The sequence below is a fragment of the Lupinus angustifolius genome, chromosome LG04, assembly GCF_001865875.1.
Source record: "Lupinus angustifolius cultivar Tanjil chromosome LG04, LupAngTanjil_v1.0, whole genome shotgun sequence".
Lineage (NCBI taxonomy): Eukaryota > Viridiplantae > Streptophyta > Magnoliopsida > Fabales > Fabaceae > Lupinus > Lupinus angustifolius.
The window spans coordinates 22,420,187-22,446,165 of NC_032012.1; the positions used below are offsets into that span (position 1 = coordinate 22,420,187).

The 25,979-nt window shown below is 33.9% G+C and overlaps 1 protein-coding gene across 1 annotated transcript; it reads right to left on the reverse strand.

Annotated features, from left to right (window-relative positions):
- On the reverse strand, positions 22,174–25,779 carry LOC109346262 (gibberellin 2-beta-dioxygenase 2-like). The gene is made up of 3 exons (XM_019585727.1): positions 25,385–25,779; positions 23,071–23,419; positions 22,174–22,716 (listed from the first exon to the last, which is right to left on the reverse strand). Exons 1-3 carry the CDS (start codon positions 25,759–25,761, stop codon positions 22,453–22,455), a joined length of 990 nt encoding a protein of 329 aa, XP_019441272.1. The 5' UTR covers positions 25,762–25,779; the 3' UTR covers positions 22,174–22,452.

Sequence of the window (25,979 nt, forward strand, 5' to 3'; positions counted from 1 at the left end):
AGTTGGTCTTTCTTGTGGATTTTGTCATCATGAATATTGAAGAGGATAAGGAGATTCCTCTTATTTTGGGCAGACCTTTCATGAAGACTGCCCGAGTTATTATTGATGTTGATGATGGAAAGTTGAAGGTAAGAGTTGAAGACCAAGAGGTGAATTTTAATGTTTTTGAGGCTATGCAGCATCTGAAGGACAATCAACATTGCTTTTGGGTGGATGTCATTGAGGACTTATTCATGCTCGATTCATTTGAGTAGGAGTAGTCATTTGGAGAAGGTTTTGAGGGGAGACCTAGAGGGAAACAATATAAAGGAGGATACGATTATCAAGACATGTTTGGTAGAGTTAGATGCACCCTGCAAGGTTGTATCTAATCAGAATCGTTTTGAAGAGTTGGGGAAAGAGAAGACAACTGAAGCTCCAAAGGTGGAGTTGAATGTACTTTCTTCACATTTGAAATATGTATTTCTAGAAGAAGGAGGACAGAAACCGGTAATCATCAACAGTGCCCTTACATGTGATGAAGAACAGTTGTTAATTGGGGTGCTGAGGTAGAATGTAGGGGCTATAGGGTGGACACTGACTGATTTGCATGGAATCCGTCCATCTTATTGCATGCATAAGATCCCTATGGAAGATGAATACAAATCGGTGGCGCAACATCAGAGGCGTCTTAATCCCACTATGAAAGAAGTGGTGAAGAAGGAAGTGATGAAACTATTAGATGCTGGGATGATTTATCCCATATATGATAGTAAGTAGGTTAGTCCTGTTCAGGTGGTGCCAAATAAGGGAGGTATGACTGTGGTCAGGAATGACAAGGATGAACTCATCCCAACCAGAACAGTCACTGGTTGGCAAATGTGTATTGATTACCGAAAACTGAACCAGGCCACTCACAAAGATCACTTTCATATGCCATTCATGGACAAAATGATAGAAAGATTGGATGGACAAGAATTCTACTGTTTCCTGGATGGCTATTCTGGTTATAATCAGATCAATGTGGATCCCCAAGACTAGGAAAAAATAGCTTTCACTTGTCCTTTTGGTGTCTTCGCATATAGGAAGATGTCATTTGAACTGTGCAATGCACCGACAACATTTCAGAGGTGCGTCTTAGCTATTTTTTATGATCTTGTGGAGCAGTGCATTGAAGTATTTATGGATGACTTCTCGGTCTTCGGTTTTTCATTTAAGAGTTGCTTGGAAAATATGGACATCATTTTGCAATGATGTGTTGAGACAAACCTGGTACTGAACTGGGAAAAGTGTCACTTCATGGTGACTAAGGGAGTGGTCTTAGGACACAAGATCTCTTCTAGGGGCATCAAAGTTGACAAGGCAAAGATTGAGGTCATCAAGGACCTTCCACCACCACTTAATGTCAAGGGAATTCAGAGTTTCCTTGGGCATGCATGTTTCTATAGAAGGTTTATTAAAGATTTTTCTAAAATAGTAAAGCCACTCAAAAATCTTTTAAACACAGATACTATTTTTCAATTTGATGTTGAGTGTACCAAATCTTTTGAAACCTTAAAACAAAAACTAATTTCTGCTCCTGTTATAGTAGCGCCCAACTGACATCTTGATTTTGAACTGATGTGTGATGCTAGTGATTATGTTGTCGGCACAGTACTAGGACAACGAAAGGCTAAAGTTTTCCATGCCATACACTATGCTAGTAAGGTACTCAATGAGGCACAAGTTAATTATGCCACCACAGAAAAAGAACTACTAGCTATAGTGTATGCTTTGGAGAAATTTAGATCCTATTTGATTGACTCCAAAGTCATAATTTTTACCGATCATGCTGCTATAAAATACTTGCTAACTAAATCGGACTCCAAGCCGAGATTGTTGTGCTGAGTTTTGTTGTTGTAGGAATTTGACTTGGTGATCAAGGATAAAAAAGGGAGCAAGAATTGTGTAGTAGATCATCTGTCAAGACTGGTCAATCAAGAGGTCATAGTAAGAGAGTAAGAGGTGGTGGAGGACTTTCCAAATGAGAAGCTTCTCATGGTTCAAGAAAGACCATGGTTTGCTGACATGGCTAACTTTAAAGATGTAGGGGTCATTCTGAAGAGTTGTCGTGGCATCAAAAGAGAAGATTCTTGCGAGAGTCTCGTCAGTATGTGTGGGACGACCCTCATCCTTTTAAGACTGGGTCAGATGGACTATTGAGAAGGTGTGTATCCACAAAAGAGGCTAAGAGCATCCTATGGCACTGTCACAGTTCGGCCTTTGGAGGGCATTTTAATGGAGAGAAGACAACTGCAAAAGTTCTCCAATCTGGCTTCTACTGGCCTTTTGTATTCAAGGATACACATCAGTATGCACAACAATATGATAAATGCCAGAGATCAGGCGGGATCTCTAAGAGGAATGAAATGCCTTTGACAAACATTCAGGAAATTAAGGTGTTTGATTGCTGGAGAATTGACTTTATGAGACCATTTCCATCGTCATGCTCACAAGTATACATTTTGGTGGCGGTGGATTATGTGTCCAAATGGGTAGATGTTGTAGCTGCACAAAAGGATGATGCTAAGATTGTGATCAAGTTTTTGAAGAGAAATGTATTCACTCGGTTTGGCACACCTCAAGTACTCATCAGTGACGGAGGATCCCATTTCTGCAATTCATAATTGGAGAAGGTCCTACAACACTATAGGGTCCAACACAATGTAGCATCACATTATCATCCGCAAACAAATGGACAAGTGGAGGTCTCCAATCGAGAGATCAAGAGAATTCTAGAAAAAACTGTGTTAACCACAAGGAAGGATTGGTCTCTTCGATTAGATGATGCACTATGGGCCTACCAGACAACATTCAAAGCACCCACTAGACTATCCCCATTTCAGCTGGTATATGGGAAGGCTTGTCACTTTCCTGTAGAGCTTGAGCATAAAGCATTCTGGGCCCTCATGTTTTTCAATCTGGACCCCAAAGCAGCAAGTGACCAAAGGAAACTTCAGTTGCAACATTTGGAGGAGATGAGGCTTAATGCCTATGAATCTTCCAAATTATACAAAGAGAAGGTCAAGTTGTATCATGACTGGAAGCTCTGTCAAAAAGACTTCCGAGTGAGTCAGAGTGTGATGCTATTCAACTCTCGGATGAAGTTGTTTTCAGGCAAACTGAGGTCTAAATGGTCAGGACCTTTCCTAATTAAGGAAGTTAAATCGCATGGAGCGATCGAATTGCAAGACCCATCATCTCAGAGAAGCTGGATAGTCAATGGCCAAAGGGTGAAACCTTACTTGGACGGTGATGTCGAGCGGCTCACTACAATCATCAACTTATCAGATGGATAACAGAAAAGGTGTCGAGCTAATGACGTTAAACAAGCGCTAACTAGAAGGCAATCCAGCTTTATGTTTTTTTTATGTTACTTAGGTTATAATCAGTGTTAAGAAAAAAGAGGAATATCTAGGCAATTCTCGCCTAAGCGAGGGACACCTCGCCTAGGCGAGGATGGTGACCTTTCAGTGATAGGTCCCTCGCTCAAGCGCCAAAATTTATTTATTGGTACTGTCTGCTTCTCGCCCAAGCGAGAGTCCCTCGCTTGGGCAAGGATGACAGACTCTTCATATCCTGAGTGGCTCGCCCAAGCGAGAATCCCTTGTCCGGGCGAGAGGGCACGATTTTCCTTTTGAAAAGGGGGGTGGGGGTGGGGTTCGTTCCCTCACATCCCCATTACAAAGAAACAAAAGAAAACCCGTGCTCGTGCCATCTCGAAGATTTTGAATCACATTTGTTGCATTATCTAGTTCACAACCTTCAACAAGCATCATGAGCGGATTGTAAGTGCAATTTTTATGTCATTATCTTCTTACATGTGCGTTATGTTAAGTTTCAATGGTTTTAGGCACTTTTAGGGTAGATTAGGCGCTTTTGATGCTATGTTGTGGTCACTGCTTATTACATTATGTTGTAGAACTATGAATGTCATTGTTAAGAGAATTCAGGTTTATAAGTGGGAAACCCTAGTTTATTTCACAAATGTGACATTCATGCATGATTATAATATTCAATGTGTTTGTTTGTGGGATTGTCATTGATTGTTGTTTTGTTGTATTACAGGAGAAAAAAGACTGTGGCTCACAAGAACCCCCCTCCCAAGAAGTTGAAAGGAGTATCAACTTCACATGCCTCCTTAGAGTTTGATCGTGCTACATTCAGAAAAAAAGGGAAACATGAACGATATACCCTTCTCCTCAACTGGATTTTCGTTCCTGAAAGAAGTGTCCAAATGGAAACAGATGAATATCTCATTTTCACAACACTCTTAACAGAGCTGAAATGGTGGGCATTGGCCACACCAGCTGACAAGTTCGACCCATACATCGTTTGTGAATTCTATGCGAATGCCTACCCATTGGATGGGGAAGAATTTGCATACAAGTTGTGGGTCAGGGGGAAGACCATCCTATTTGACAGAGATACTGTCAATGATCTGCAGAACAACCCATTTGAGGCACGAGAGGGGGACCTGTGCTAGTTTAATGATGTTGAAGTCAATAGAGAGTTCACTAATGGACCCACTGCTGTACTACTGCGTGTGGCTGGGAGATCATACAACACCAATAGTGTTGGACAACCTCTCCAGATCTACAGGAAGCACATATCATCTCCGCCCCTCTCTTATGATCTTTGGATGATCTTCTTGCTCCACAACGTGATTCCAAACAGTCACGTATCATCTCTGACCCTCTCTGATCGTTGTCTCATCTATGCAATCTTGAAGGGCATGCCAATTGATGTGGCTAAGATCATTGTCCGGGAGATATACAAGACTGTAGTCCGGACTAGAAAGAAAGGATCTCTGGGGTTCCCATCATTGATCATTGAACTCTGTTCTCAACAAGAGGTTCATGTGAACAGAACTGAGAAGATCAAACCCTCATCACCTTGCAGTACATCAGCCACAACTGCAAAGAGGAGTCTAGTCCTCAACAGGGCGGTCAGCTAGAGGCACCTCAGCAGTCCTCTCCAATTCAGCAACCACCACAACAACCACAAATGCCTCATTCAACACCATCTCAGGAGCTGCCCATCTAGGATCAGCTTAACCAACTCAGATTGCATATGCGAGCTCTAGGATGAGATGATCCGGCAAGGACAAATGTTCCATCACCAAGGGATGTTTGATGCATTCCAGTCTTTGGTTCCACGGAACCAATTCTGGGGGTCCACAGACACTTTTACTCAAAAATTCCCTTGGTTTGGGGTAAGACCTATCTTTCCGGAGGGGGCAGGATCTTTGGGAACCACTGGAGATGGTAAAACCGTAGAGGGTGATGATCATGAAGATGATGAAATGGATTTCATACTCTGAAGAGCTTATGGACTGAAACTGGTTCATCTATCTTGTTGTTTATGTTTCAATGTTTAGCTTGTATGTTTAGGAATGTTTAGCTTGTATGCTTAGGATGTATGTTTAGGACCACTGTTTAGGATTGTTTAGAATGTATGTTTAGGATGTAGGAGTAATTGTTATGTGTTTTGCTTCTGTATGCTGTTTGTTTGTCTCAAGTTTTCAAGTGCAGTAAAAAAATGTGTCATTAATGAAAGTATGTCTGGTTAAATGTGTGTCCACTGTTTTCCAATTTTGTTGTGCTAGAAACATGTGAATGAAATGTTGGGATAAGACTCTATGATTGTAAATGATTAGCATTCTGAGGTTGACTGTTTCGGGATGTGGATGTTGATTTAGACACAGACTGAATAGGTTGAATAATGAGTAGTTAGTCAAAGAACAAAGCCTATAACCGGGTGAGAGACTGCACCCAAACACAGATGAGTGTCTTTGCTGGATTTCACTAATGAACTTTGCCTGATTTTTATTGTCATTAAGCAGGGAATAACATGGAAATGATTAAGGCTTAGTTTAGGATAGTTGAACTACAGCCATAAAGCCTACCAGATGAATTATGAACCTGATTTTTTGTAGCCCCTTTGAGCTAAAAAGTTTTCTTTATTGTGAAAATTATGCACCGAAACCACATCAAAATGTATCAATCCTTATACCCAAGGAGAGAGATCATTAGAGCATATGAGTCTTGCTAGGCAATATGAAATAAAGTTTGTGTTTATGAGGGTAGTGAAATAAAAAAGCTCCTTCTTCAACCATGTGATAAATGGTAAAACATGAAGCAACAGAAAGAGAGAAATAAGTGAAAAATAAGTCATGCGAGAAAAATAAGTGAAAAATAAATCAAAAAGAGTCGGTTGAAGAAGGAGAATCCAATGGTTGATAGGAAAGAACATGATACAAAGAAATTGGGAAGGAAACATGAGAAGAAAAGGTATATATGCACTAATGGTCTAACCCCCTATTTGAATCCTAGAAAAACCAATATTATTTGTAGTCAGGCCTCATTATAACCCTGATGAAGTCCTTAAGATCCATGATTGAACCTGTGTACATGGTTTGATTGAACTGAAAGGCAAAGTCAAATTGTTTGGGGTCCAGCAAAGAGATGAGTAAAACACATAACCTGTGAGATCGAGAGAGTCCTTTGATTGAATTGAGTAGTTATTCTTGTTATTCTGGTTGTAATTGAACTGCATGTGCATTTTGTTATTAGTTGGAACTTGGTCCACTATGATTGATTATGAAACAGGTCTTTGTGAAGGATAAATGAATGACTCTAGCCATGCCATGATTGAATGAATGATTATTTTTGAAAAAAAAACCAAATACTTTGAACTGAGCTACATTTTGTTACTTTGCTTGAGGACAAGCAAGATTCTAGGTTGGGGGGAGTTTGTTAAGTGCCAAATTGTTAATGAAATTTATATGCTTTTGGGGCACTTAACACGTATTTATGTTGTCATTACATACAATTCCAATAACTTAGCTAATCTTGTATTGTTTAGGAAATTACTCATGTTTTATTGTTTTCAGGTTTAAGAATGATGAACAAAGGAGGAAAAAAGAGAAGAATGAGTTTCTGTATAGTACAAGCCTCGCCCAAGCGAGGGAGTACTCACTCAAGCCATAATTCAGAAGAAAATCACTAGAAAATACTGACACCCCTCGCCCAAGCGCCAATTGAAGGTAAAAACCCTGATAGCTTATGTTTCTCCCTCGCCCAAGCGAGGAAGTGACTTTTCTTTCGCTCAAGCGAGAATCCTTAGCTTGAGCGAGAGAGTGACAGTTGGAACTTGATATACGCAGTTCTAGACAGTAAGGGGGTTATCGATATACTTCTGAAGCATATTTGGCACGAAAATAGAGAGAAACATAGGGAGATTAGGATAATTTTATGATTCGAGCGTTGTAATAGCGAGAAGGAGTGCTTAGATCTTGCTATGGGATTCGAAATGTAATCTTCTAACCTTTGTACTTATGGATTCGATTCCATTGTAATTGTTATTTGATTTCGGGAAGTTCATCCCGTTCTTAATGTATGAATTTACTTTGCAACTAATTTCTTGTTCTTGGGTTTAAGTTTAATTGGGAAGTTAAACTTGACACTGAACCTGGGTCATCTTCCTTCATACATCATTGCTCTAAGAATGGAGAATGATGCATGAATTGCTTTTACATGAACTCAATGCTAGTTAATCGGTCAAATATCCAAAGAATTGGTATTTGAGTGATTATCTAAGGATTTTACGCTCAAGAGATTGATTTGAATGATATGTTCATATGAATCAGTAACTTCACAATTCACTTGGAATTGATTCCATGAATATCATTGGGAAAGAACGATGCATTTTGATCCCAACTTATTTTACATGTTTTTCGTTCAATTTATGATTTTTCACAACTAAACACAAAATTTTATAAAAACATCATTGTAAATATATACTCAATTTATTCTTGTATGAATTAGAGTAAATCTAGTTTGCTCCCTGAGGACGATATCCCAATATTTTACCGGATTTTATTACTTGGACAATACGGTGCACTTGTCGTTCCATAAGTAACTAACATTAACCTTATTTGGTCACCCACCATATACTTTTTCCCCACAACATATATATCTCTAATCACTTTCTCTTGCAAGATTAACTAGAAAATGTTCTTATTTAAGAACAAAATTCCAGAAAATAAGAATGATACATTGAAGAATAGAATAAGAATTTTGTAATTTCGTTAATAACTAATAAAAATTACATCAAAAGATATAAAAATGCCCATTTAAATTACGTTAAAAGGGTGAGTGTATTTATTCCTAATAATGAATTGAAAATGACATCAAAGTTGTTGTGAGTATTTGTAATTGGAACAAGGAGAAACGAATAGCATAAGCGTATGATACAGAGGAATATAAAGTGGCATCATAACTTCATTTCCGCAACGCCAACCAACAATTGTAACTTCCCCTACAACTCTCTTCTCTTTTACTATTTCTCTTGCCTTTTTTCTTCTTCTTTATATACTTTATTTCATGAAATGAGAGATTTAACTTGAGCCTTATGTTTCTGTTTGTTTTTGTTATTATTGTTCATTCATTGTTATAGCTTTGGATGAATATAAAGAAAGAAAATGAAATGGAACATGCTTTGTAATGTTGCAGTGAAGGAACACGCGGTAAGAGTAACCAATTAATATGCATCTTTTTACAATGCTGAATAGAAATTAAGATCACAAGTTTTATGAATGGTAAAATCTAGTTCAATTCAAATTGTTAAGTTAGATTTAGAACAACCACCTCAATGTTAGTTTAGTCATGTTAATTCTTTGTGTATTTTTTCAACTTGTTAAGGAAAATTATCCAACATTGAAAAGAAGAGATGAGATTTTTTACCAGCATTACAACAAGAAATATACCAAAGCTTTGCAAAATGCTGTTGATAAAGTTGACGGGTATGTTATTTAGATAATATACAATATCATATGTTCTCTCATGATCTACCTTTTTTGAAGTTTTGAATTATTATGAGGTTATTTTTCTCTAGCTCCTAATAATTCATCTCCCTATAGGTGTTCTTTTTTTGTGTGGACCTTTATCCATATGATATAAAGTTAAAGATAACAAATAAAAAGATGAAGACATTCTGGATTAGCTTGGGATAATGTTTGGGTTTCAGGTAAATTACAATCTCAATCCAACATTCTTTTAATGGCTTCGATTCTTGTCTTATTTTAGTATAACATAACATGTTTTCTTTATTAACAAAACACATAAGCACAACATAGCAAATCAGAGAGAGTGTTTGATCATATTGCTTACAAATGTGCACATAAGACAATTTACTAAGCCTGATCAACAACCAAAGGTTAGCTTTATATAGTTTTTTTTCCTGTATTTCAATTTAAATTTCTGTACAAAAAATGCACAAACTTGAATGTTGCTTCTACTTTAAACTTTCTATACAAAATATTCTTTTCTACTGCTTTGGATTGTGGGGAAGGTATTTGGCATTAATGAATTCAATCTCTAGTGTTACAATTAGCTTAAGAAACAGAAACTATGAAACTGAGAAACATTACAGAAATAAATTAAGAAAGAAAGGAAGGAACAACGAAACTAAGAAAAAATCCAAGGTCTTAGTGGGAATCGAACCAATAAACCAAGAAAAAGGAAACAAGAAATCAAGAAAAAAATTAAAAAATAAATTAAGAAAGAAAGAAACAAGAAAACCAAGAATCAAGAGAACCAAGAACCAAGAAAACCAAGAAACAAGAACCGAGAAAATCAAGAAACAAGGAAACCAAGAAACAAGAAAACCAAGAAAAACAAGAAACCAAGAACCAAGAAAACCAAGAAACAAGGAAACCAAGAAACAAGAACCAATAAAATCAAGAAACAAGAAAACCAAGAAACAAGAAAACCAAGAACCAAGAAAACCAAGAAAAAAGAAAACCAAGAAAATCAAGAAACAAGAGAATCAAGAAAATCAAGAAAATCAAGAAACAAGAAAATCAAGAAAATCAAGAAACAAGAAAACCAAGAAACAAGAAAACCAAGAAAACCAGAAAGAAGAAAACCAAGAAACCAAACAAGTAGTGTTATGTTCTAACTAAAAGAACTTAATTTCCACTACTTTTCTGGATTTACATCTACAATTTCACAGTTGTGGAAATGAATATGTTCAACTATTTCTTTTTGGTCTTAATCCCCCATTGTCTTGTTATTACTGTATTATTATTTGAATGTGGTTCTTGAATTTCCGATAAACTTCCATCCTAAACTTGACAATAGTTTCAACCCCACCGTATAATAACCAGGGAATTTAACTTGTTCTTATTCTCTGTGCTGTTATTGATAAAATCTCTCTTGGGACTACAAAAACTGCCATTGTGTCTGTATCTTGCAATATTATTACCATAGATCAAACCTCTAGTGAGGACAACTACAAAAGCTACGCTACTTAAGCTATCTTTGATTTTATAAAAGAAACGATTAATTTTAGTTGTTTTGCTGTCTTTATAATATATATAAAAGTGCATTATCAAGTCTATCATGTTTCCTCAATATAATTAAATATTTTAACTTTTAAGTTTTAACACTGTATCTTTCATTCTTATCAAAGATAAAACCTCTGGTTGGACCTACAAAAGCGATAACGAGTGTTAAAATTACAACTTTTCAGTGGCCCGAATTCTTTTCCCATGATAGTAAACTTTAAACTTGAACAATGTTTTTCATAATATTCCGTTTCTCCACAAATGAATTTATAAGTTGTGATGAGTGTGTTTATAATAGACTATCGATATTTCATAGCACAGCTAGGTGGTGCACCATATGCGTGCAATAATTTCTGGAAAATATTTTCCTCTATCTATCCACATCAACATTTTCCCATATTCTTATCTTCTACAAGGAAGTGGGAGAACTTTGAAGTGATAATGTACCCTTTTTTCTTAACTTTTCACCCCCATATAGAGGAAGAATACTCTCACATATAATAGAGTCATTTCTAATTTCTTACCCTTCCATGATATATTTTGCAGGCACTAAAGGTTTTTCTGGAAGGTTTACTTGAACGTGGATTGGAACGATTTGCTAGGTTTGCAAAAAGCTACAAGTCTCGATGATGTAAACCCTCCTAGGGTAGACTTTGATCCCAAGGATAAGAGAAGTCATGATGGTCCTACAATTAGGGCCAAGGCCAAGGCGTGGGTCCTTAAAGTCTCAAAGGACATAATTGACCCAATAGATGGTATGTGAGAAGGACATTTATGTCCTTAGGTCACTTTCTACTTAGGTTTATTTTATTTCCATTGAATCAAATAAATGAGATTGCATTCTCATATAGTCTTAGGAGTTTAGTTTATTTGATGTCAAAAATGTTAGTATTTAGTTCATGTAATATGGGTTGGGATTTATATATAACATGGTCCAGATTCATGACGAAGTAGTTCACCTAAGTTCAAGGGTAACTAGTCACGACTACAATGATGGAATGACAAGGCCTAGAGATAAGGAAGGAGATTTAATGAAATATCTATGCCTAAATCAAATTGGAATCAATCCACATGTTGGGAAAAGATTTGCCTATTTTAAATTGGTCAAATCCAATCTATCTTCAAGCAACACGGTTGGAGAAATTGAAGGAAAAGTTATCATCATTTCGGTTGGCCAAAAGGGATAAATCAAAGCTAAAAAGGGGAAGATATCTTCAATATGGTTTGTTGAGGAGATAATCTATTTCCTATCAACTAAAATTGGATCAGATTCAAATCCCTTAAAAATAGGAGCAAGCCACCACAACTCAACCATTTACATGATTTAATTAGGAGTTACATTATTATTTCATATATATTTTTAGCCTAAGTTTTAATTAGGATTTTTCACTATACAAGTTAATTACGACTTAGTCTTTTATTTCATCCAAAGACATTCAGATTGCCTATTTATATAATTGAATTGTCATTAATAAAGTTAGGTTGAATTTTGATTAAATCTCAGTTGTTTTAGTTGAGAGCACTTCTCCTAAAAACCCTAGGTTAGCCGTGACCACCATTAACAAGTTCTTATCAAGCTTCCTAGCATGTGGCGAATAACATTAGCTTATCAAACATTCTTGCTTGTGGTGCTTCCCCCTTCTAATGTTTTCCATTTCCCTCACCAAAACAACCCCAAATTCCCCATAATTCACCAAAACCGAATTACAACTTAAAAAGCTCAAGACTTTAAGCTAAAACGATCCTAATTCTAAGGCATCCCCCTTGAGGTTGTCATCACCTGATTTTATTATTGTTCTATTGATTTTTAGAATGGAATTACACATAAGAATATTTTTGGACCAGATCAAAACACAGAAGCACAACATATCAAATCAGATAGAGTGTTTGATCTTATTGCTTGCAAATGTGCACATAAGACAATTTACTAAGCCTGATCAACAACCAAAGGTTAACTTTATATAGTTTTTCCTGTATTTCAATTTAAATTTCTATACACGAAATGCACAAACTTGAATGCTACTTCTACTTTAAACTTTCTATACAAAATATTTTTTTCTGCTGCTTTGGATTCTGGGGGAGGCATTTAGCATTAATGAATTCAATCTCTAGTTTTACAATTAGCTTAAGAAAAAAGAAACTATGAAACTGAGAAACATTACAGATATAAATTAAGAAAGAAAGGAAGGAACAAAGAAACTAAGAAAACGTCCAAGGTCTTAGTGGGAGTCGAACCAATAAACCAAGAAAAAGGAAACAAGAAACCAAGAAAAAAATTACGAAAGAAATTAAGAAAGAAAGAAAACAAGAAAACCAAGAAAACCAAAAGAACCAAAAAACAAGAACCAAGAAAATCAAGAAACAAGGAGACCAAGAAACAAGAACCACGAACCAAGAAAACCAAGAAACCAAGAAAACCAAGAAACAAGGAAACCAAGAAAATCAAGAAACAAGAAAACCAAGAAAATCAAGACACAAGAAAACTAAGAAACAAGAAAACCAAGAAACAAGAACCAAGAAAATCAAGAACCAAGAAAACCAAGAAACAAGAAAACTAGAAACAAGAAAACTAAGAAACAAGAACCAAGAAAACCAAGAAAACCAAGAAACAAGAAAACCAAGAAACCAAACAAGTAGTGTTATGTTCTAACTAAATGAACTCAATGACTCCAAGCAGGGAATTTCCACAAAGTATCCTACTTTTTCTATTTGAAACCTATTCACTTTAGGTTTTCTCTTATAGAAACAATCTTGTTATTTCATAAAGTGGTGTAACTTATGAATGTATTTTTTTCCTTGTCGGTAGCTATTATGGATGTGATCGTCAGTTGGAAAGCACAAATGGCTATGTTAATGAATGTTAAGATGCATTTTAAAAGTTGTTTCAGCTGTAATGTGGATGGGTGGTTGTTTTATCAGTTATTTATTCTTGTACTTGGGGCAATCCTCCTGAGTTTGTTAAAACCATCCAAAGTTGGTTTGGAAGAAGCACTTCACGTTCACCCTCTGTTTATTATGTTTGTTGCTTTGTACTTGTCACCAAATGAGCTAGCTCCCCTATTGTTTATGTTCCCATTCATTCGATGTTTTTTGGGGAGTTTGAACTATACGATTGTGATGATCAAAGGTAGGCGATACTGAAACCTTTTTCTCTTTGTCTTTTGGTTCAGTACAACAAATAATGGTTCTTTTGAGCCATTGTAATTTGAATATACATATTCTAACTTGGTGTTTTATTCTTTATACTTGGTAGCCACGTCTTTATGTTGGTAGGGGAATGTATGAGAGCACATTATCCCTTTTCAAGTAAGCATAGATTATATTTTCTCTTTGTTGTGAATGGTGTAACTTTCTTAGGAATTGATGTTAACATGTCATTGTTTATACTTTCAGGTACACAATATTCTGGGTCCTCCTTATATTTACCAAGTTAGTTTTCAGATACTATATAGAGGTAAATCTTTTTCATCCTTTACTTTTTAGGTGACTCTGAATTTCCTCTGCTTTTCTGGATTTACTTCTACAATTTCACAGTTGTGGAAATGAATTTGTTCAACTATTTCTTTTTTGTCTTAATCTCCCATTGTCTTGTTATTACTGTATTGTTATTTGATTATGGTTCTTGTATTTTCGATAAACTTCCATCCTAAATCTGACAATAGTTTCAACCCCGTCGTATAATAACCAGGAAATTTAACTTGTTCTTATTCTCTGTATGCTGCTATTGATAAAATCTCTGTTGGGACCATAAAAACTGACATTGTGTCTGTATCTTGCAATATTATTACCATAGATCAAACCTCTGGTGAGGACACCTACAAAAGCTACACTACTTAAGCTATCTTTGATTTTATAAAAGAAACGATTAATTTTAGTAGTTTTGCTGTCTTTATAATATATATAAAAGTGCATTATCAAATCTATCACGTTTCCTTAATATAATTAAATATTTTACTTTTTAAGTTTTAACATTGTATCTTTCATTCTTATCAAAGATAAAACCTCTGGTTGGACCTATAAAAGCGACAACGAGTGTTAAAATTACAATTTTTCAGTGGCTTGAATTCTTTCCCCATGATAATAAACTTTAAACTTGAACAATGTTTTTCATAATATTTCGTTTCTCCACAAATAAATTTATCAGTTGTGATGAGTGTGTTTATAATAGACTATCGGTATTCCATAGCATAGCTAGGTGGTGCACCATATGCGTGCAATAATTTTTGGAAAATATTTTCCTCTATCTATTCACATCAACATTTTTCCATATTCTTATCTTCTACAAGGAAGTGGGAGAACTCTGAAATAATAATGTACCCTTTCTTCTTAGCTTTTCACCCCAATATAGAGGAAGAATACCCTCACATATAATAGAGTCCTTTCTGATTTCTTACCCTTCCATGATATATTTTGCAGGCACTAAAAACTTTTCTGCAAGGTTTACTTGAACATGGATTGGAGCGATTTGCTAGGTTTGCAAAAAGTTACAAGTCCTGATTTTATTATTATTCTCTTGATTTTTAGAATGAAACTACACATAAAAATATTTTTGGACCAGATCAAAACCCATCAATATATCTCGTTATATTTTACATTTTCATTTTAAAGGTGGGGTTTTACAACATAAAGAGTGGAATAATGTCCATTGACCTAGCGATGTTTATTCCAAAAAATGTGCATACGTATTCTTTTCATGGTAAGGCCGTGACATGTTTTTTGTGTAAACATTAATTTAATATACGATTATCATTCATATATGTCCATACATATTCATATATGTCATTAAAAATGAATAGTAGATGATACAGTAACAATGTAAAAACTCTTGTCAATGTATACATCTTTTTCTCATATGTTTATCACACTCTAATTCTAGAAGTGGTAATAATGCAAAATAAACGCATCACACTCTATGGAAAATGATTTTGTCTAGCTATCTTTGAGAGTCCTATTCTCAAAGTAATTGTGCATAAGACAATTAGTACTATAACAATGCAATAGATACCAAGATACAAAATGTTATTGACACGAGAATCTTCATCATGGAAACAAGAATTGACCATTATACAAAGTTATAATGTAACAACATCACATATCAACAAAGGTGCGGAAGAATCCTTAGGTAACTTCATGTCCCAGTCCCCTAGTGCAATCTAAACTGAATGTTGCAATCTTGACGACACTATAAAAAGAAACAAAGAAAATCATAACAGAAGGACAATATATGGTAAGAAGAAGAAACAGTGTCAAACATATCGTATTATATATATTTTTTATAAATAATGTGTTATTTCTCTTACTTGGTACCGGACAAAGAGACATGAAAATTGGGGACATGTAATTTCCATTGAATTCGTATGAATGAAAATAACTATTAGTGAATGTTTTTAATTAAGTATTTGACCACGTATAAAAAGATTAAGTTGTCATATATTGAATGCGATAACACTATTATTAGACTAAAAAATAGTCTTAATTTTAGCTCGCACTTAAACATCAACACAACTATTCTTTTGGACCTTTCTATTTAGAATTTTTAGATGTGAGGTGGGTAATGTAAAGAAAATGTTAAGAGAGGCATGTGTTTAAGCATCTAGTTGTACTTGAATCTTTCCCCTGTGATTGGAGAAATTTGAGAATAGGAAGAAAACAAGAAAATATATATTGATAATTGAGATTTAAGTGATATGCATGTTTTCTCTGAAGCAAAGATTGATAATTGAGTTTTATGAGAAAATCTCTGTAATAATCTAACACTATTATAGTGTGAATAACTAGACTTAAACATATAAAAAAAAAAAAAAAACACGGTTAGTATTGGTTCAACTTCTTCAAAAGGAAAAACTAATTAAAAACAAATTTTTTTCCTAATAAGTGAACCACGGACAAAATGTTGAAGCATGAGTGAAGCGTGTTAAATTGAAACAAGCTATTTCCATCAATTCTTAGGATATGGGAGAAGAATGCAAAATCATATGTCATGCTTTGATCACATAATGTCGTCATCAATGAGTCACTACCAAACTGTGTAGAACAATTATTGAGATTCTTTGACGCGTCTCACATTGTCATACACGAAAGTGACTAAACAAAGTATTCGTAACCAATCATATCGACTATCAAGTAAGCAGAAATAAAAAAAATAAAAAATTACACCGATATCACTAAATTTAATTTAATGTCATGTTTCTTCAATGAGTTTATGTCAAAATTATGAAACCCTTTCAACTTTAATTTAAGAAGAAAAACTTTAGTTTTGTCCAAATTGAAATTTAATTATGATTATCGTTGGTCATGAATTGTGTACGATATAGCCTTTGGAGTTAGAGAGTTGTCTTTTAACTTTGGTCTGCCATGGATGATAGAAATTATGCAGTGCTCGAAATTTGAATCAAGTGCATGCTCACACTTTTATATTATGTAGCTTTATCAAATGAGTTAAATCTTATGAGCTTTTCAATTGCACTATATTTGGATCAGATTTGATATTTTAATCCACTAGTAATGTCTCGTCTCATCCCTATTCACCACCTTTGACTCTTCCCATTAGAGTAGAATACTTAGTTATGAGGATAAGAATTATAGAACATGTAGTTATTTCTTTGAATTCTTCAATGTTGGATATTCTATATATATATATATATATATATGAGTTATGTGTTGAAAAGTTTTACATTGATTAATCATCAATATTTTTAAAACCTTGTAAGTAAAATGACACAAATATCTAATACTTTAAATTTTTAGGTTAATATTTGATGTCATGTTTTTATCAATAAATTCATTTTCAACGAGTTTATGTCAAAATTATGAAACCCTTACGCACTTGCATGACGTCAATAGTGTAACATCTTCAATGCTTCGTTGTCCACCACCCTCCCTTTCTTTATAAAAATGCACACAACGTTTGAAATTGAAACACGGCATTCCAAATAACATCACTTACCAACTCCAACTTGCACTTTAAGTTTCACGTTCATCCCACTTTCTATCTCATCACATCACAATTTTCTTCCATCTTCCTTTTTCCCTTTGCAACCTTTATCTTTTCATATTGTTGTGAGTGAGACTCGAACCCTCAACTTTATTTATTTTATTCTTTTTATATGATAACTATCAGACAACTTTGTAACCCATTCTATATCTTAATTTAACATGGAAAACAAAAACAGAGAAGTAATACATGACGGTGATGAAATGGAAGATGAGAGAAAGATGGAAATGTTTTACTCTCTGTTACAGAGCTTCCGAGACGCTCGCGATCGAAGACGAAGGGAATTGCAGGAGTTGGAGAAAAACGAGAGCAAGAGGAAAAAAATGAAGACCAACACAGAGGGTTGTTTTGAATGGCAAGATTTTACTAGCGAGATTCATTTCATAAAGCCATCTCTCATTTTTTCCAAACCAATTCCATGTGACAATAAAGGTAAGAGTAAGGAACAAAAACAGTACGAGGACTATGATCTTGAACTCAAGCTTTAGTTCTTTTCCATTTCAACCACATACCTTGGTCTGGGTCTAGTTTTAGTTATTATCCATGTATGTCAATGGTGTTTACATTGCATTGAAGCTATTAGCTTCATATATATCATGTTTCTTTATTAAATTCATGCTGAAAAATTGTAATTTGCGGCAAGAATAATGTTTAAATTTTGGTGCGTGCAATTAAAATGTAGTCTATAATTGTAATTTCAATTTCAAGTTAGATGAAATTGGAATTCAGTTAAAATTATGATTCTATATTTAGATTGTATAAAGAATAATCATAATGTATAATTGGAATTCCGAGTTTGGACAGTTTGGGTGTAAGAGCTAGAATCCCAAAAATAAAATAATCATATTTTAATTTATTTAAAAATTAATTTATGAAAACTATGATTATAAATGTATTCTGTAGAAAAAATGATTGAGGGACAACTCAAAAAACAAAACAAAGAGAAGATGAAAGGAAGGTGGAATGATGAAGACCATTTGGGAAGATGAAATTTTCTAAGAGTGTGTCATTCCATATAATATCATTTGGAATTGGTCATAATTATATTTTATTATTAAAAAAATTAATTTAAATATATTTTTAATCAATGTGGGACAACATGAAACGTAGAAAACGTTAGAAATTGAGATGAGGAAGATTGGAAAACGTGGTCATGATGGGCTAAATAATTGACTTTGGTTGAAAGATGGTGGTGTTCCACCAAAACTCATGAATGGAGAACAAAAGATTAATGGGAGACAAGAGTTAGGTCGTAGATATAAAATAAGGGAACATTATTGGCATCTTTTTCTCCTTCTCGGCAAGTAAACTTCCAAATACCAAAATAAAAATGTTAAGACTTAATTCCAATTCTAAGTATAGTTTCAAAGGACTATAAGTGCATTTTGGCAAATAAATATATTTTTATCCATGTAATACTATCATCCATGTTTTGTTATTATTAATTCTTCTAAAAAAAATTTGGATGATTTATTAATTGTAGATAAATATTTACACTCACAATCCATAAATATTACAAAATGTCTAAAATGATATTCCTATTGTGGGAAGAAGTTAAGGTCAAGTAGATCTTGTAATTAACTTTGGGTGTCCAATCAAATATGAAGTGCCTAGTTTAAAAAATTGCTTTGGATGGAATACCAATTAAACTCAACCTAGATCATAGAGGAGGTTTAGGAATACAAGACTCCCTTTTGTGTGTTCTCTGTGGTGAGTTGGAGGAATCCACTAGTCACTTGTTTTTTCTTGCCCAACATCCTATATTATTTGGCAAAGACTCTATTCTTACTTTGGTCTTACATCTATTAGTCATGATGAAGTAAAGACTCATTTATCAATTCATGCATCTTTGTTATGGACGGACAATAAGAAAAAACATTTATGGATGACTCTTTGGTTTTTCGCAATTTGGACTCTTTGATGGGATGATGGAGCTTATTTTACTACATTATTGGAGTCTTATCAATGTCTGCTTCCCTTTTTTTTTTCTTTTTCTCTAGTTGATTGGTTGAGGAACCCTTCAAATTGTATTCTTCTTTGTTAATTGTAGGGATTTAGTAGATATAAGTATCACTTGTTCTCCTAATTTCTCTTTATCTCTATATTAATTATCTTGTTGTTGATAAAAAACATGTCTGACTTGTTACAATTTACAAATTAACCACTCCATTATAACTTATTGGAGATGTATGAAATATGTTATTATGTTAGTTACGCATTGTCTAGTATTGGAATAGAGTAGAGTAATCAATGTTATATATTGGACTCAAGTCTCTTGTTATAATGTGCACCAGATATAAGCACCAAATAGAAACATCTCATGAGCAGGTGGGCCCATGAGTATGCTAGGGTTTGTAATCCTTATAATCTTTTATTTATTCTATGCACTTTATTTGATTGCTTATGGCTAACGATGCGCAACAATCGCTTCCGCTGCACCAACAATTTGTATCAGAGCCAATTGGTATATGGCTCTTAACCCAAGATAATGGCTAAAGATGGTGAAGGTGTCATGGCTAGACAAGGTGCGTCAAAGGTAATGTCAAAGATAGAGTAGGTGAGTTGAAAGAGAAGGAAACATGGCAGAACTGTGGTGTAGGCGATGAATATATTGATCCAGAACCTCATAAGTTCATGTATTGGGTTAGGATCAAGGTGGAGATAAGGACTCATGTGTTGAGTTTAACCCAGAGATAGATGCTGACAATATCTCTCTAGATGTTGAGAGAATGTTCTCATTTGATATGAGAAGTGAAATATCTTATGGTGTGTCTGAGACGTCATAGTGAAGGATGTTAATTGTTAGCAGATCTACAAAAGCACAAAGGCGATGATTGACTTTAATGTAGGGTGTAACATGGGCATTGACTTTGATGCAAGTTGTAACACGAGCATTGTTAGAGATGCAAGGGTGTGACATGGGCATTGGCTTGGATGCAAGGATGTGACACAAACATTACTTAGCATTGATGCAAAGTGTGTATTGTGGATATACTCCTTACGGTGGAGTATGATAGTTCTTTTGAACTAGGATTGTCGAGTAGACAATGGTGGTAGCGGTTGAGACTTTCCAAGGAAGCTCCAAGGTTCAGTTTGACCGAGTATTGAAGAGGACATTTGTTGGTGAACTTTTGTGTAGAGGTTCCAATATATCGAAAGACTTCCTAGCAATAGGTGGCTAGGCGGCATATTCCATTTGATGACGGTACGAGAAGCTGCACTACAAGTTTGGAGATCTAGGTTTTCGGTAACATCGTCAAGGATACTCATAAGGTCTATGCTGTAGGGGAGCAATTAAAGAGAATTAGATATTAAACAAGATGAAGTCATATATTCGCTAAGGTGGAGATTCTTGTGTAGATTTCCTAAAGAGCGAGATATTCGTCTATTACAATCAACATGGAGATTGTTGGAGATGCTTGAAATATATTATTGTGTTAGTCCCACGTTGTCTAGTATTGGAATAGAGTAGAGTAACCAATGGTATATATTGGACTCAAATCCCTTGTTATAATGTGGACCAGATATAAGCACCAAATAGAAACACCTCATGGGCAGGTGGGCTCATGAGTGTGCTAGGGTTTATAATCATTATTCTCTAATAATATCTTGGTAGCCGCTCAGCGCTCTCGGGGACGTATGCACAATTGGTTGAACCCCGTTACCAAATTCTCTTGTTTCTTCTCTTCTATTTATTCTATGCACTTTATTTGATTGCTTGTGGCTAACGCTGCGCAACTATCACTGGTAGTATTTTCCAATTTCTAAACCCATAATATGAGTACTTGTATGTGTAATGTATTCATAGATACTCAACAGAGTTTTAATTTTAATTATATTTTATATATTTTGTAATATTGAATATATAAAAATAATTATTACATTAATTAATAAAGTATTTATACATAAATTTATGATTGTACTCGAGCCAAACTTGAATACACCATATATTTTTTAAGATATGAGACTAATATTTAAAGAACTTAGCCTATATAACTTTATTTAAATGATGACCTTGTAATAATTTCTTTTTAGAATTATTAGTATGTGTTGTGCATTGAACACACAATGGAACCTCCCTATTTTCTTTTTTCCCACATAATAATTTTGTTGTAGAAATTTAAGTACTCATGGTTTCCAGAACCAACTCAATGCCAACCTAGATTCCAGAGGTACAAGGGAAGCAGCACAAAGAATTTCATTTTTTTGGATATTTGCATGGCTATTGATGAGTTCTGATCCATTGTTTTATTTTATTTTCTACCATTCACCCGATATGTTAAAAGGCATGACTATGGGTAGATTTGGGAATTCGAGCTACATGATTAGGTCGGTCTAATTTGGAGGTCGAGTCACAATAAAAAAAATGAGAAAAAGATGTATGCACAATGTATGAGTTTTATACACTATCATTGTATCATTCACTATTGATATTTAATTATGATTGACTTTACAAAAAAAGTAATCCAAATAAATGGTGAGTGATAAATTGTATGTGTATAAATCTTTATAATGTCAATTGTCAATGTATAAATTCTAAAAAATACGCATATACCGTTCAAGTTGAAAATCACTTGATAGCAGACTGATTTTTAAAAAGTGTGTCCAATATTTGAGAGGATCTCCTTTCAAAATATTCCGACTCAATAAAATAGGACTTCAACACACTAGAATGATAGTTGGTTCGCTTAAGTAAAGAAATCTGCATTTTTACTTTCTTTTTTTCTGTCTAGAGCTTATGAGTCATTACAGTTGTTAATGAAATCTTTAATTGTCTAATAAGTTTTAACGCTTAAAACCCAAAATAAAGTATCAAATGAAGGTGCTACAAAATCCATCATGTCAAAATCCCCTTGACTAGGACTACAAAAGTTTGCCTATCTTTTACAACAGTACCACCCAAGTGGACTTGTTTTTTCTACCAACATACCTTCTAAAACTATCAAATTCTTTTCTTCCTTTCTTTTTTTTCTTTTCTGTATGACTGTATTCAAACTCTACATACATTCCAAAAAAACCAACAAAATTTTGAAAGAGAAAAGAAGACTATCTTGTAACTATCAACAACTATAATAATATATGAGTGTCATCAAGAAGAATCATGTTGTTGGTGTTGGACCTTGAAGAGGTCAAGACGAGAATCTCCCAGTTTGAGAGAGTAAGCTGCTTTCTTGTATTGAGCCCATGTGAAGGGCTTATATACACTTGGATTTTGGGCTGTCACCATTTTTGGCAGTGGCTCGATCCACCAATTCAGTGGTGGTGCTGCAAAATACATCATTGACATTCTAGTTTTCATTGTGTTGGTCAATGCTCTATGTCTCACACTTCTAAACCTTCCATTTGTCAAAACCTGAAAGTTAGATAAATATTTTGTTATCTTTGTTGCTAGAAAAATAACAATATTTAGCATAAATTATACAAGGTATTTGTGCAATTTGAACTACCTTTGTACATAGAGATTTTGGAATAGCTAGTAAAAGTGCTACTTAGGAAAAGTGATTATCAAGATTTTAAATGCTGGAATTTTTGTATCATTCTGATTTTGGTAATCTCCACATTGATCATGTTTTATGGTAGTCCACAAGTTTGATAAACACAACATACTTATCAGTTGACTAGTTGACTATTATCACAATTTAAAATCTTAGTGATAAATACCGTACAAAATGCATTGTTTAAAATGGAGATTATGAGCATGATATACCTGGAAGACATCGCCAACCATGACGAAGAATTCATTAGGATCTGGAGGAACAGGAATCCACAACCCATCATGAGTAGATATTTGAAGTCCTCCCACATCGTTGGACCATAGGATTGTCAAAATTTGAGGATCAGAATGTTCCCCAAAGCCAATGTTGTTATTATTGTTATCATTGATCTTTGGGTTCAATGGAGGATAGTGATTGATCCTCAAGAGTGAGTCACCTTGAACGTCTTTGATCAAGTTGCTAAGTGAGAATTTGTCCGGGACCCATAAACCCTCCGCTACTAGTTCAACAATCTCACATACTAGTTCTTTAGCTGCTCCTATATAATCATTCAATGCGCAGCTGCAATGTTTTGTGGAAACAAGTGTCTTTTTCTTATAATACTAAAAATTAATGTATCAAAAAAATAATACTAAAAACTAACGGGCAAAGACACACGGTGGGTTATATGATATAAAGTGATAAACTCATTTAACCTTTTTTTCAAACAATCAAAATACATTCCTTTATATATTCTTGATTTGGTTATTGTCATTAATTTCCTTTTTTATTGTTTTTCCAACAGTGTATTTTCTTCGAGACAAAATGTTGATACGGTTTGGGAAGTGTGGTACATTATTTTTGCAAAGAGAAATCTTATATTCTTAAAACAAAGTAGATTATACAAATATGTTGTTATGATTGATTGAAAAATTATATTTAATTTAAAATATTAATAATTAAGTAATTTTTGTACCAGAATGACTAATAGTACATTTTGTGGGGATATGCTCTTAGTACTTAGATATTGGTTGATGATAACCCCATAAATAACGTGACCGTCGTACTTGGGACTACCATTAACAGAACGTAGGCCCGGTCGGAAAAGTATCCCATGAAAATGTGTCACTTTACATGTTATAGTTTATGATTGGTTGAAAAATATATATTTAAATTAAAAATTTATAATTAAATATTTGTTGGATCAATCACAACTAATAATGTATGAAATGATACATATTTTGGGACATAAAATATCTATTAATGAATAGTGTAGATGTATTTGGTTTTAGAAGTTGATCGAGTAAAACCAGATAGAAAAAATTGGGTTGTTGCTGGTTTGGTTTAGACGTTTTCTTGTAGTGTACGTGTTGACATATAACTTTTCAACTCTAATATTCATATTCAATTTATAGAAAAACATAAAAACAAGGCAGAATAATTATAAAAATGCTATATAGTATACTGAGTCAACTTAACCAAATGGTGGACAAAGCCCTATCTCCTCTATACAAAGAGAAGAGGGCATGTTGATTTTTAACAGTTTATCTTAAATTAGAGAAAATAAGTCTGCTATTTTAAAATGAAGCAAAAGTAGACTCTACACCTGACACGTGGGAAAAAACATTTACACGTATTTTTTAAAAGGATTTAAAAAATATTATAAATAACTTTAATGTATTATTTCCTTTCAAAAAAGTATATAAAATTTTAAGATGTGTTAATGTGTGGTATAAGTAAAATAAATGAAAGTTAGTCCAATTAATTATACAAGAAAATAGACCAAGAAACTCATATAAAAACTCACTAAGAGATTGATACTTTGTTAATTTATATTATTTATGATAGAATATTATATTATTGTTGTTTATTTGTTCCATATATAGTTGAATCCATATAGTAAAATTAAGGTTTGATTATTGTTGTTAATTATGTATAAATAATTACTTTTTATTATTTGAAAACTAGTTTTTCCTTGTTAAACTGTTATATATTCAATTATTTGTAAAAAAAATATGGTTATTTAGGCTAGGATATAAGGAAAGATATCACTTTCTAGGATACCTAACACCAATTTAAAGTTGTAAAACAACATGTAAGAATTTGATTTTGCTGGAGTGAAGTTTTGGATCCGAGTACTTTAAATGAAAAAATAGATATCTATAGAATGCCATCCAAATGTTTTCTTGATTCAATTAAGATTAATCAAAGTCAAATACAATTATCAAATATATAGAATATCAAACAAAAATATGGGAACATATCTGCTGTACCACAAAGTGTGTCATTTTATGTATCACTGTTTGTGATTGGTTGAATAAATATGTTTAAATTAAAATTTTAATATTTAATTATTTTTCTCACCAATTAGAAGCATTGACACATGGAAATAGAGTGACATACTGTTTTAGGATAGCTAATGTCAACTCAAAAATATAGGGTCAGTAACTAAGCTAGCTAGAGAATTGGCCATGTCAAAGTTGTTGAAAGAAAATATTGAATGTGGAATGATACTGGAACTAAATTGAAAGCTGAAAAAATAAGTACCTGAATTTTGTAGGGTTATTTGCAATGGTTTTGGACCTCTCAGAAATGCAAACTGGATTTGTATGAAGAAGTAAATACTCGAGGTTACCCATATCACCATTGGGTCCAATATTTCTACAGCCATAGCCAAAAGGAGTGGCGGGACCAGCTTGAAGCTTTTCTGAAGTTGGTTTAGCAAAAAACTCAGCTCCTTCTTCTTCCATTCTTGTAATGACCTCTTTTGGAACACCATGGTTCACCACCTTGAAGAAACCATATTCCTCACATGCTTTCACCACTTGTTCCCTTAACTCTGACCTTTCCATTGAAAGGTCAATCGTTGGAATACCTACGGCTTTTGTTTTCTTGGTTCTTATCATTGGAGATGGTACAACCATTGTTATATGTAAGTATATAATATATCAAAGTGATATATATGGAATATTGGTTGAATAAAAGTGGCATCACGTATCATCTATATATAAGGGTGAAAGGAAATGAGAAGGAAAGAGGGTATGATGATTTTCTCTCTCTTTAAATTAATTAAATTACAATGTGAACAACCAAGATCAGGTATGGTGAATATTAAATAACAATGCTACATATATTAATTAGG